The sequence below is a fragment of the Boleophthalmus pectinirostris genome, unplaced genomic scaffold (genome assembly GCF_026225935.1).
Source record: "Boleophthalmus pectinirostris isolate CB_2022bp ecotype Guang Dong unplaced genomic scaffold, ASM2622593v1 HiC_scaffold_16, whole genome shotgun sequence".
Lineage (NCBI taxonomy): Eukaryota > Metazoa > Chordata > Actinopteri > Gobiiformes > Gobiidae > Boleophthalmus > Boleophthalmus pectinirostris.
The window spans coordinates 13918972-13932652 of record NW_026571095.1 but is presented as its reverse complement, the minus strand read 5'-3'; the positions used below and the strand labels follow the sequence as shown (position 1 = coordinate 13932652).

The 13681-nt window shown below is 38.7% G+C and overlaps 1 protein-coding gene across 2 annotated transcripts; it reads right to left on the bottom strand.

The window, feature by feature from the left end:
* Positions 1–713: 713 nt before the first annotated feature.
* Positions 714–5517, bottom strand: kif2c (kinesin family member 2C). Of its 2 annotated transcripts, XM_055151697.1 has the most exons (22): positions 5288–5517; positions 5099–5193; positions 4837–4926; positions 4690–4738; positions 4562–4615; positions 4048–4170; positions 3816–3923; positions 3606–3703; positions 3438–3533; positions 3318–3372; positions 3065–3227; positions 2877–2967; positions 2737–2800; positions 2555–2646; positions 2332–2474; positions 1753–1966; positions 1555–1665; positions 1421–1488; positions 1253–1328; positions 1111–1191; positions 940–1033; positions 714–854 (listed from the first exon to the last, which is right to left on the bottom strand). In XM_055151697.1, the coding sequence occupies exons 1-22, from the start codon at positions 5346–5348 to the stop codon at positions 793–795; spliced, it is 2088 nt and encodes a 695-aa protein (XP_055007672.1). In that variant the 5' UTR covers positions 5349–5517; the 3' UTR covers positions 714–792. The 2 variants fall into 2 exon arrangements, with proteins under 2 accessions (XP_055007672.1, XP_055007673.1); XM_055151698.1 differs by lacking the exon at positions 4562–4615 and having other exon boundaries at positions 715–854.
* Between the last annotated feature and the right edge of the window lie 8164 nt (positions 5518–13681).

Sequence of the window (13681 nt, the reverse complement as noted above, 5' to 3'; positions counted from 1 at the left end):
TAGACTGTGGTTGGTCCCTCCCTTGTTTATGCTTCCGGCCAATCACGCTCTGACTCTACTCCGGCAGCTCCACGGCGGCGCCTAGTGGGCAAGAGCGACAAATGCTCTAATGCAAAATCACTGTTTATTTGAGATTTGTCCATTGCTTTACATCGCCTTAATTATTTTCTTTAAAGCAATACCACGTACCTAGTTACATGTTTCCTAGCACATAGAAAGTTAAATAAAATAGCATTATATGGGCCCATTAATTAAAGGGCAAATTCTGCATATTTAGAATGAGTGGTACTCAAACATAAAACTGTTCCACCCTGTGACGTCAAGGGTTAATACAGGAAAAGGTCCGCTGTGTTTTTAAACTCCATACACCTTCAAGATTATACATGGCTTAAAACTCACAAGTCAGTTTAGTGTCATATAGGACCTTCAAATTCAAGCCATAAATGAAAGTATTATAACCAAAGGAACATTTTCATCGAAGCCAGGACACGTAAGCCAGTTGGAGAGGTGCAATATTATGACAATGTTGTATTGCCTATTTAAATGTATTTGTAATGAAAAATATGCAAAAATTTACATATCACATACCAGTAAGCACATTTTAGTCTTTTCCCATTTATTTACAGTCAAAACATTCATGTGCAACAGTGAATAAAACCTGCACATACCAAAACAATGTAATATACAGATAGTGTTTAACATTTTTATTAATACATGTTAATAATAAAAAAAAAAAAAAAAGTTAATATAACTAAACAAGACCTGATAAAACAAAGTGTGATTAAAAGCTGTTCAATGGTTGAGCCTTGCCATTCTTTCTTGATCAACGGCAGATTTCAGCGCCAAAACGGTGTCTACAAATGACAGATAAATACATTTAAGAGCCTTAAATTGAATATGCACCAAACACAAAGGAACACTGTCAAGTAATCCACAAACCCATCAACTTCTGAGAATAACTCATTATGTCGGGAAGTCCTGTATCAATATTATAGGAGGTCTGCTGCATGGCCACAACCAGACCACTTGCTTTCTGAAAAAACAATACATACAGCCTCTAGTGATAAATGCAAAGAATTAAATAGATCTATAAAATATAACAGGGTTTACCTGCAACTCTACATAAACCTTCTCTTCAAGTTCCGTTACTTGGGATATAGCATCATACACACTTGTATCAATGGCAGATTCCTGATGAGAAAACAGTATTTAAGCCTTGTAAAACGTTTTTACATTAAGTGTACAATTGTACCTCTGATGAGCTATCTGGAGAGTCTCCGGCCTTTGCAATGCCACTGCATTTGGAATTTCCATTTAGTTCTTTTACCCTGTCACAAGTTAAGAGCAAATGCACCAGGATGGCTTTATAGGTTGATAAGAATTTTAAGAATTTAGGCATCGTTATACAATTTTGCTGTACCTGTCTGCATATCGAAGTGTGTTCATTGTATATTCACAGGAGGCCATGCTTGGAGACACCATGGCAATCTATGGAGGAAAAAAATTGTTTAAAATATGTCTTTTTGAGCCTTTAAAAGTGTGACCTCCACAAACCATGCAGGTTCTGGACTTCTCCCCAATGAAGGAATCCCTGAGGACCTTGGTCAAAGTGCTCATTCGAAAAGGAATGTGATCACTGTTTTTTCCAAGCGAACGAATGCACTCCTGAAAAACAGTCAGTTAAATAAGAATACATTATTTTTATGTACTCATTTTGATATAGCAAGACCAAATATATCAGTAATTATTAACCTTGAGAGCCAAGAGACTGCGATTGATCTCTGCTGTCTCAACCAAAGTGCTGCGGTCATTGCTGCTGACATCTGTACCACGCTCATTACCAGCCAAATCCACCAGAGAAAACTTGCCATGCAGTGTGTATTGTCGATCATTACGACGTAGGGTAATCTGAAGGATGGCGTGAGACCGAGAGGAGTTCGCATTGGCTGATGTCTGCCCTGATGTTCTGTGGGGCAAAACAGGAGCATTTTTAATACACAGCATGAACTCAAAGAATTTGTTGTATTTTTTGTTATATAAAAGTTAGCTCAGGGTTGACGTCTTTTGTTGTTTTTGTAATTGTTAAGGTGTTGTTGTTAATGTGCTTTTGTATGTGAAACTTGGTTGCTATGCCAACAAGTTGATGTGACTGGCTCTGCTGAGTTGAGACTGATGCTGTTTAGTGCTTGTTTTTGATTGGTTGTTTATTTTCTGAACATAAGGGCTACTGTAGTCCATAAACCAAAGAACTTCACAGTGTTTCCTCACACCAGAATGCTACGACATTTCTACAGAAGTTAATTTGAACAAGGCAAACATGATGACTTGTACCTGCACGCACTGCCCGCCTGTATCAGTTTGATGACTTCATCAGCTGAGTTCACGTAAACTTCTTCCAGTCCCACCACCTGGACCTGCTGCCGTTCATCTTCTAATACTCTAAGCTTTGCCTTTTTGTTCAGCAGGTCATACACCTAAAATTAAAAGTGGTAGATGGTAAGATAACATTTTTACCGCAATTTCATAAACCGGAAATATTGAAATCGAAACATACTTTGCCATTGTAGATCTCAAAGAAGCTCACATAAACACACACGTCCAGATCTGTGTTTCTCCAGTGGTTGAGATAAGCAAAGACATCCCGAGCTAAAAGACAACTCATTTATTTTAAATGTAAAAAAACAAAAAAACAAAACATTGCCTTATAAATGTTCTTATCAAGTTCATTAAACTTACACGCAAAAGCATAGATTCCTTCAGCACAGTTTTGCTGCTTGCCGGAGAAGTCTCCTCCCATTGTCTTGTATTCAAGGTAGAAAAATTTTTTTTTACAAATGTGAAATGTATAAATGTGAAATGAAATCCATGCATCTTACATGAGTCTTTCCACTTCCAGTCTGACCATATGCAAAACATGTTGCCATACCTCCTTCAAATATGGACTTAACCAAAGGTTTAGCTGTAAACCTGAAAAGGATGAATTAAACAGTTACAATAAGCTTATTATTACAGGGGAGTGAGTATGACAATATCTAAATGTTAAATATTGATCAGAGTTGATTACTTGTAAACCAGGTCATTGGTAGCACTCTCATCAAAAGAATAATCAAATTGGAAGACTTGGTTGTCCAAATATTTGGTGAGATCCACTTTCTGTTTTGGCTCATGGACCAAAAGAGCTCCTTTGCCTGGTACAGACACAACATCTATCTCCTTTTTATTCATCTCTTTTAGAAAAGAAAAGATGAAATGAACAAGATTAGTAAGAAAAAAACTCAAAATCATGTCTGAGAAAATAAAACACATTCACAATGCACCTTGTTTGTTCAGAGGCCTTTTGCGAACACAGACGCAAATCCTGTGAGACTCAATCTGTAAACAAAGGCATTTTAGAAAATTGTCTTTATGTGTTAATTAATATATAACAAACAATTTACCACTTCAGAGGGTGACATTGGAGTTATTTCCAAAGTTTCTCTGAATTCTTGGATCATTTCGTAGAATTTTTGATTGGGCCTAGTTGGTTCTCCAAACTGAATTGTAAAAGAAGAAAAAAAATCAATAACACCATTTTACAAATTTACATATGCAGATTGTCAACCAACCTTTCCTCTTTTTGGTTGCATTTCAGGTGGCTTAACAACACAAGACATACGTTTATTGGCCTTGTTTAGTTCTTGGGGAGCTACACTTTTTCTTCTACCTTCAATTGCAAGGAATATTTGATAAGGTTATAAAACCCTTTTCTCTAAAGATTTTTAAAATGAAACAAAAATGTTCCATTTGTACATATAAAACATGAGCATGCAAATTACCTTTGGCAGGCTGGGGAGGTTCATCATTTTCTTTTACAGCCTCACGAGCTTCAGCCAATGAAGTCATTGGCTTAGTTTCATTCTTTTTACGACGCTGGTTACAACTGGCTGCATTAGGAAAACAATAAATATTAATGTTATGTGTTCAAACAATATACCAAACACAAATAGTCTTGCTCAGTACATTCTCCAAACAGATGACACACTATGCTGAAGCACTTCAAAAACTCACCTGCATTTACTGTGCCACCAGCAGCTGACAGCTCAGATTTAAAGGATGAGCCAGTATTTGAGGCCAATGTTGTAGAAGGGGCTGTGGCCTGAAAATGACAGGTCTGTCTGGCCTGAGTCCTAACTGAAAGCAGACACAATTAAAATGTTGTGAATAACAGCTTTGACCCAAAACATTAAGTTACATGACCAAGTAATTAGACAATTAGAATGACTTTATCATCCATTTAAACCTGTTGATTAGGGAAAACACAACTGTGCACCCAAGAATATTAGTCAAAATGTACTCTAGACTCAAAGAAACAGTGTGTGGAAATACAGTTTAAAATTAAAATGTAGAATAGTGTGGATAGAAAATCACAAGAAGAATCTGAGGAAAAAATTCCACACTATGTCCCTTTAATTATAAAAAGATCAGGTTAAAACTGTGCCACTACACCCCATACAGCACATGCAGAAGATCATTTAAAAAACTATAAAAATCATTGGCACATTTAAGTACAAGTATTGCCAACCTTCCTCTTCAACTTTGACCACTGCAGGAGCAGAGGGTTTTGCAGAAAGAGAAGCTGGTGAATGAATATTGTGATATTAAACAAAGGCATTAAGAAACAGATCTCAGTGTAGTAGTTTGTATACATACAAGAGGCAGGAGCTGGGATCCTGGATGACCGCAAGCGACCCTCATACTTCTACAAAGTCATCAGTAACAAAGAAGACAAATTGTTTAATGCATTCAAAACACTATGCTAAATATATCAAAATATAGATGATTTTAATGTGTACCAACCTTATCTGGAGCAGAAGATAGAGCCTTCTTGTTTTCAGCTTCAATTTCTAACAATTCGGGGTTAAGAGCACACAATTCGCTAACTTCAACCTAGGAACAACAAACAAAAATATTACAAGATCAGTCTGTACAGGTGTCTAGTTTCAGTTAATATATGGTATTATGTATTGTTGTGATCAGTATGTGACATTAGTATAGAAATCAGTATAGAAATTAATACGTAATAGATGTAATAGTTTTTAATCCATATTATGTTACTAACTTCTTTGCCCCTGTAGCTGCCTTTCTCCTGCCACTCCACCATAGCAGTGCACTTGGCAGTATCAGCGGTTTTGACGGTGGCCAAATGGATGCGACCTGAATGGTTCAACAAAGCAGGTAGAATGTGATCGTGAATAACAAAGGTATTATAACACACAACACTTAGAAAGTACAGAATAAAGCACATTACCATCACTGCGACTTATGTTTACAGATCGCCCGACGAGGTATTTGTACAAACTAGTGTCCATTTCTGCTCCTTAGCGCTGCGGTGTCAAACGTGATCCAGCCGCGACTCTTTCTAGTTGTTTTGTTAAAATATACGCTAGATGTTAAATGTAACTGTTAGCTATTTTGTATTATATTTCAAAACACATCGGTACAAATCCAAACTCACTCAGTAATATAAGTTAACACCGCCCCTAGATTCAAACTAGTGATTTCCGGACGTTATAAATCTGATTGGTTCGTGCCGCTCTGACGTTTTTCCGGGTGTCATGTTGGTGTTATAGCGCCATCTCCTGGATCTTTTTAAGAATGCCCGCGTGGTTGCACATCCGTTGTTTATCTGATTATTTGGGGGTTTGGCAGTTCAGTTTGATTTAAACCTTGAAAAAAAACTGTACTTATTCTGCTGTATTTGCACTACTAGCTTTGCATTTTATTCTGTCCGTGTTTGTATCTAATTCGATTTTTATCCCACTACTTTTACTAAGCTTATGATTATTAGCCTATCTATATTTAACTTATTGTATTATAATATTTATTCTTATAGCATTTCCACATAGACGGCAAAATGCACTGTTTGACAGCAACAACATAAACTTAACATTGAATTATAGACTAAACCATTCTATAATAGTGTTAATTTGTACTTAATCTCACCAGCCATTCTTTTTATCCCTGCAAAGCTCCTATATTTCTGTTCATGTCAGGCTTTTCTATTGGCATATACCTGACTAGTGAACATAGACACATGACATGACAATCAAAGGTCTAATAAACAGCTTGTGTCGAACAATTTTCCCCCTCACCACTAAAGGATGAAAAATAAACAAACCCATGTCAGTTGGCCGGGCCAGACCATTTGGTGGGTCTGTCTGTCAGTGACTGGGTGGCCCCGAGCTGCTTGGTGTGAGGCCTGGGATGGAGCCACAACTGTTTCCTGTGAGCGGCCCAACCCCCAGGACTTCTCCACAACTGGCTTAGTGGGTGGTATTCCCCTCCTCCTCCCCCCTCCCTCCTGCACCCTTCTGTGCCTCAAATGCTCCTGTTGCCTTCAGTGCTCTCTCTCTCTCTCAGCTCCTTTTCCCCCTGCTTCTCATGCTCCACTATGATCTAAGTAGCCTATTTTTCTTGAATTCACAGACAACATGTTTTAATTGTTTCACTGTATGTTTTGATCAACTGCCTTTACAGAGCCAGCCACTCACATTTACTTTTTCAAATAAAGCATCAAGCACAAAATAATGTATGTTATTGACTTATTTTTATAGGCTTCTGTTAAGGAATCCTGAAATCAGTTTAATTTCAATTGAATACAAGTCAGTGTGGCTTTCCTGCTGCCTGCTGAGTGCTGACAGATAGCCTATCTTACAAATTTTATTTCACTTACTAGCTATGCAGATTCATTGAAATTGTCTGTCTCATACACTTTATGAGAAGATTAGATTACAGTTAAGAAAACAATGTCATCATATGTCAGTAGGCACATATGCTGGTTACTGCTGTAAGTGGTTGGTTGATTTGGAGAGAGAGGTCAAGTGTTGGACCTGAGTGTGTTTAAATTGTGTTTTTTCCATTCTCCCGAAAACATATCGTACTACAGAAAATAAAACATTGCTAATATTGAAGAGGGACAAATATGACATCAGTATTAGTTGGTTATAATGTTTTTTTTTTCTTTATTATTGGAAGACTTACATGAGAAGTAGGCATAGTTTCAGTAGTACAGAGCTGTTGCACTGTACACGTTTGCCAGCAGAGGGCGCTGTATCTTCTAACAGCATTGTGCATCAACTGCCTGAATTGAAAAACGCTACAAAACAAGGCAAGTTAACACATGGAGTGGCAGCAGAAAATGTATGCCTTTTCGTTAAATTGCCTTGTTGTATAAAATAAAAAAAAAAAAGAGAATTGCATCAGATTGAGCTGCAAGAGGAATGCAAAAATGTCCAGTCAAGTAAGTGTGCGTCTGGAAGGCTCTCTCATTAGGCCATAGGCCTATTAGTATTCTTGGCATGGATGCCTCCACCGAAACATGCCAGTGACCCATTTTGGTTTCTGGACGATCATTTAAGAAAAGCCCTCATATAGAGCGCGCTTACGGTTAAGCTTCATTAAGTGGTTTATTCACCTTTGGGACCTGCCACAAACACTTGTCAGTGTGCCAGTGGCCACCTATGTTTTCCCAGCTGTCTGATTCGACCTTTTTTCTTGTTTGGGTGCTAGTCTGTGTGGCAGCTGCTACAGTCACAGTGAATATCCACTGAAGAGTATTTAATTTGTGTTTTTAATTAGGCTGGTGACCAAGTTTGGGCAAGGGATACAACTGTACCGTTTTAAGAGAAGACTGAAGTAAATAAATAAGACAATGAACCCAAGCTTCCAAGGCATGGTGCATGATGCAGCCTTTGTATTGGTGCTTACGTCAACGTGATATCTATTTTCTCTTTAAGGTTTAAGTTCATTACTAGTGCACAATGAATTTAAATGCTTATGGGAAACCTTGCAGCAAATTAAAATACATCTAGAACAGTGTCTATAAATTGCTCAATAAAATCTATTCTAACATTTGTTCCTTTCTAAGCATCATAAAAAGCTTGGATTGAGATACAGCAGGCCCACATATACAGCCTCTTTAAGGGAACACCAGTTGAAACCACAGACCATGAATAGGGCAGAAATGTGTTAGTGTGCTTTGGAGATTAATCCCCCGAACCCACCAATGTTTCTTTTTTCCCCTTTTTATTGGACCCTTTAGAAAAGTCATATGTTTGCTTGAACCGAGCAGGCTGCAACATGTGGAGCCCAAAGATCTCAAAGAAAAACTACTCAAAGTTTAACAGATTTCCAGCACACCGCATGCACATATGAGAGGCAAGCCCCTTACATCACCTGTATGTACTGAGAAGTGATTAATACTTCCTTACCCACCATAACTAGATTAGTTTTGATGATGAAATAGTATACATAGCCAAAACACCCAGCTAGATAGATAAATAGATAGATAGATAGTACTATTTTCTAAAAAATTATGTCTTTGATAAGTTTTATCGTTAGTTTACTTTCCATAATTCGTTTCATCACTTCTGCTTTAGTATTTACTAATTTAGGCTATAACCAGGAATGATAGTGATGAAGAGCTTAGCATATTTTAAGAAATAATACAATTTTAACAAAATGAGAATGAACAATTATGGTGCCACAAACTAAATAATAGCCAGCATTAACTAATTAGTCCTTGAGAACACCATACTGCTATCTTCTATAAAACTGTATAGTTATTTAGCAAACCTGGCCTGTACTTATCAAGCTGGAACAATATATTTTTTGGGCTTAGTATTTATCTTGGGAACTTTTTCTTTGCAATAATGGGGTGATTTTTATTATTTTTTGTTGTAATATGATACGATTTTAACTTTAGAGGGTTTGAATAAGTAACTCTTATGGCTAATTACTGATTCTTCTTCTGCTAGTTATTTGTTGCAGCTCATGCTTTTTAATGATACTGTATATTAAAAAAATGTTAACCGGGATTGTCTTGCTTTGTGTCAGTGGCATAAAGTAGTTTCAATAATATAGTTTATCGCAATATTTCTCTGTAGCAATAGATCATGCTTCAGAGTTTGTTATCGTGACAGACATACTTCTGTCATCATGTCTAATTCTTGTCACTGGATCACTGTAGATCTTCTTTTCCTTACTTCTGTTCTGTTTTATGGTTTGTGATCTGCAAATGTGTTAATTCCATTGTTTGTCTTTTCCATCACAGAGACAATGATTTGGTAGACCTTTCAACAAACTATATTGCAAAACCGCACTCTTGCATGGTGTCAATTATAGCTTATCCTGTACTGTGCCCCATTCGTTGTGGAATCAGTGGTGGCTTATTGCGCCCCAGCCTGGCCTGGTCCTCCTCCTCTCCTCCTCACCACATGAAATGGCTGTGTGTGCCAGCCTATAGCACTGAGCCTTCATTAGCTTTTACTAGCCCACTTGGATGTGTTTAGCTCGCTTTCTATGTGTGCATATGTTTAATTACTGCCCCCTCCCTCCCTTCCTTTGGAGTATACCCTTCAATGTTCTGCCACCATATCATTACACTGTGGCTGCAACTTCAACTTCAGTAACACGTACAGGCACCAAAAGTGTAAAGAGGAGACTGGGCTTCTGCGGAGACAAATGCTATTTGGTTTAAGTTCTTTTTTGTCCCAGCATATGCAGAATATAATGAAACACGCAAGAGAAAAGCCTCTAACACAACCAAGGATCCAGCGCTCGCTTCAAACTGTTATTGTTCGAACTAAACACTCCACTTATAAACACAAGGCCGAGACTCATATTTAGCCCCTTCTGTAAACAGCCAAGCACAGAATGAATCAATTAAAAGGGCATTACGCTGGTTCCTGTTTATTTAAAACATGTTTACACTATACAGGGCCCTCCCGCCTGTCTGCGTGATTGCCTGGAACTTCATCCTCCTCCTCCTCCTCCTCTCGCTGCTGCTGCTGCCACCCCTCAATGGGCCCGGTCACGGCCAAGGTATATCCACCACACACACAGTACACACTCCGGACAGAGATTGCAAACACATCTGTTATACTGCAGAGGGCTTTCAGTAAATATTGATCTGCTTCTTCCTCTGTTTCTGTGAGAGCTGATTAGAAGATGTCTGGCGCAGCAGCATGCAGTTTGGACAAGTGGGCAATCACAGAGCAGCAATGTATAGGTATACAATATAGGCTTGTTGTGGAATTCAAGACTGGACTAGCTTTGGTTATAATACAGCATAATTTTGCATTTCCCTTATTTTACCACTCCCTTTCCAAATATAAATGCATCTATCCTACTAGCTAGCTATGGATATTTGAGATGCTATAGGCTGTTCACACCATATGTGGCAGCAAATGTGTCAGCAGACCTTCCAGAGGAAAGACTCTGAGACCTTCTAGATGAAATACTTTGAAGGAATGAACCATTTCATCATCAACTGAAACACCAGAGTGGGGTAAGAGTGAGGCTTTTCCTGTTTTGTTCACCAGACTCCTTCTGGATGCTTTTGGCTCTTCCTCTCCTCAAACTGCCCTGACACAGATCTGCTGACCCTACCTGACCAGTCCTCCCGCTAAACTGCACTGAGACCTTTGACAGAGACATAAACGTGCAGTGTAAATGCTGCTGCAGCAAAACTTGAATTTCCCTCTGGACCAATAAAGTATTTCTCTCTCTCTACTACCAAGAGCATCTCTGATTAAAATCACATTGCGGTGCCCTAATGTCAAAGTTAATAAATTAGTCTCACGCAAATACAAAGGCTTTTTGCAGGAATATGCTTGGAGGTTGTAGGTTCAATTCCCGGGCCAGTTGACTATGGCCTCACAAAGCAGAATGATGAGGTAGATAGGCTTCAACCTTAGCATTATTATGAAGATTAAAGAGATGGACTTTAGGATAGAGTAGGTCAATATATTAATTTTATATAAAACTTTCCCTCTACTCCTACTAAGATGGTAGGTAGGTAGTTTCCATACTTGTAAAACCTGTAATTGATTGATTGATTGATAGCATTTATATAGCGCCTTTCAAGATATCCAAAGCGCTTTACAGTTCATTATTCAGTCACTCCACACTCAGTGGTGGTAAGCTACTACTGTAGCCACAGCTGCCCTGGGGCAGACTGACGGAAGCGAGGCTGCCAATTTGCGCCATCAGCCCCTCCGACCACCTCCATCACTTACGCTCACACCACTTTCATACTAGGCAATGTGGGTGAAGTGTCTTGCCTAAGGACACAATGACAGTTTTTTGCCACTGGCGCCCACTGTGGCACCTGGAATTCCTAGCGGTCTCCCATCCAAGTACTACCCAGGCCCAGCCTGCTTAGCTTAATTAATTGAATAATTCCAAGGTAGATTTATTTAATGCCATGCTGGGGAATGTGCAGGAGAAGCAATAGCAACTAGAAACATTGCATGTGTGTGTGTGTGAATAGTTCTAAATCAGGAATAGGATGACAATTGTCTGTAGTCTGAACTAAACTAAGACTATAACTGCATGTTAAGAATACTTTGAAAATATATTCAGTTACTAATATACCTTCATTAAAATATATTTTGCAATGTATTCTGATACTTGGTCTAATCAGAGTACGGTATTCTGAAAATTTGAATACTTTCACGCAGAGTTGCATTTCATTTATTGTGTAAAGACACAATATGGGATTGAAAACCGCCTTCAGGTTTGTTTCTCTGTTTGGTCTACATTTCCTATCACTAATTAGAGCAGGAAAAATTGCACATGCACACTCTATAAGAGAGATATTTTTTTTATTTTTCTCACTAATATTGTGCAGTTTGAAGCCTAAATTGTGTGATCAAGTACAGCTATGTATGCCTTTGATTTCAGAAAAGTAACCGTATTCTGAACACCACAAATGAAAAAGTAACTGTAATACATGTAATCCAGTTTCTTGTTACATATTCAGTAGAGCCCGACCGATATGGATTTTGTTGTGGCCGATATGAAACTGATATAATGGGAGTTGGAGCTGCCGATAGCCGATATAATCACCGATATATTTAGTGATGTAAAAATTCACTGTAAATCTTGAATTGTTTAAAAAAAACTTAGGTTTGGCTCTAGTGGATTCTAAATTGGGTTTATTTAGGCAACATTTATTGTTATTCTGACTCTTTACATCATATTTACATACAGTAGATTGGCCTAATGCTATTTTTGCATCACATTCTAGCTACTAGTGATGGGTATTCCAGTTTTTTTTTTTTTTGAGAACCGGCTCTTTTGGCTCGGCTCACTAAAGCAGCTAGCTCTTTCGGCTCCCAAGCGACTCTTGAGATTGTTTTGTTGCAAGCAGGACTAAACCAGAACTGAACCAGGACTGAAAAAGGACTAAACCAGGACTAAAACAGATTTAAACCATGTGTAAAACAGGACTAAACCAGAACTGAACCAGGACTGAGTGTCAGGACTCGGTCTCTATCTCTCTCAAGCCCAAGATTAGTCCTGCTTTATTCATTTTATGCTGAACTGCAGCCAAATATGCACTTTTTTTATCCTATGCACACGCATATTTCTGAAAGTTTCGTTTTCAGCCGCTGCTGCTGTCAAACTACGGGTTTACAAGCGGCATGAAGAGAAAAAGTGAGAAAAAGAGAAAACATGGCTCCCAATAAGAAACAAGCTCCCGTTGTTCGCTCTAAGAGCCGCTTCGATCGCGACCGACCTCCTAGCTAGTAAAGAAACTACCGCTATTAGCCTTTAGCCGTAAAAACGTGCGCACCGCGGTAATTAATTATATGCATAAATGTGGATCATTCACACGTCTATTCACAGCTCATTTACATATCAATGCTGGTCCAGTAACAAATATACGGCCAATATAGTCACTTTACAATAGGCCAATAGAAAACAGCCTGTTTATGTGCGGGAGCTACAGAAGCTAATCGCTAACAGATAACCTAAACTAGCTTCAAAGTCGATGTATTTCCAACACTCACCGCTCATACAGGCTCCTCCTCACATCACAAGTCTGCACTAATAAAAGTCCTTAATCCAGACTCAAACCGATTGTCTATAAAAAAGAAAATAATCTGTGTTGCGCACGGCTGCGGGTGTACACAATAGCACGTGAGTGAAGTGACGTGACTCTGGGGGTGTGTTCAGGTACAGTACGGACACAGACAAATTACACCGCTAATAAATACTGATGTGGAGCCACATATTAGGACATTCATCTGTCTATAACTTGGATTAAATGAACATAATGTAGAGAGTCTAAGCTTTATAACGAGGTATAACATGCCCACGTGAAATATCAGCCCATATCAGCAAGCATATCGGCCGATAGCGATATGTCTCCAGGTGCCCATATTGGCCGATATATCGGCCGGTCTCTAATATTCAGTTACTTCCACAATTTAGAAACCACTGCTCTATAGGATACAAACCTGCTTTACATTTTTTTGATAACTTTGTATGGTATGCCTGTATGTAGGCTGTTTTCTTGTCGGCTTTACAGCTAATTCCCCTATTCTTCTGCGCAGCGCTTAGTGCAAAAGTACAAATACACACACCACCCCCTCTGCACACTCAAACACACACTTTACTAATCAGCGCTATTGAATTCCTGCAACAATGGCCGCTCATCCCTTGGCCACCCAGGCTGCACACTCGCATGCACACTAACACCAGCATCACCGCATCACGAGTTTGGCCTTTTGTTCTTCCATTGTGTTTTCTTTACTGCTATTCAAGTCACCTTCTCCCACAGGTCAGGGGCAGCCACTATCAGCTGCAATCTGGCCTACCCACAAAACGCATTGAAATTATATAATGCTTACAA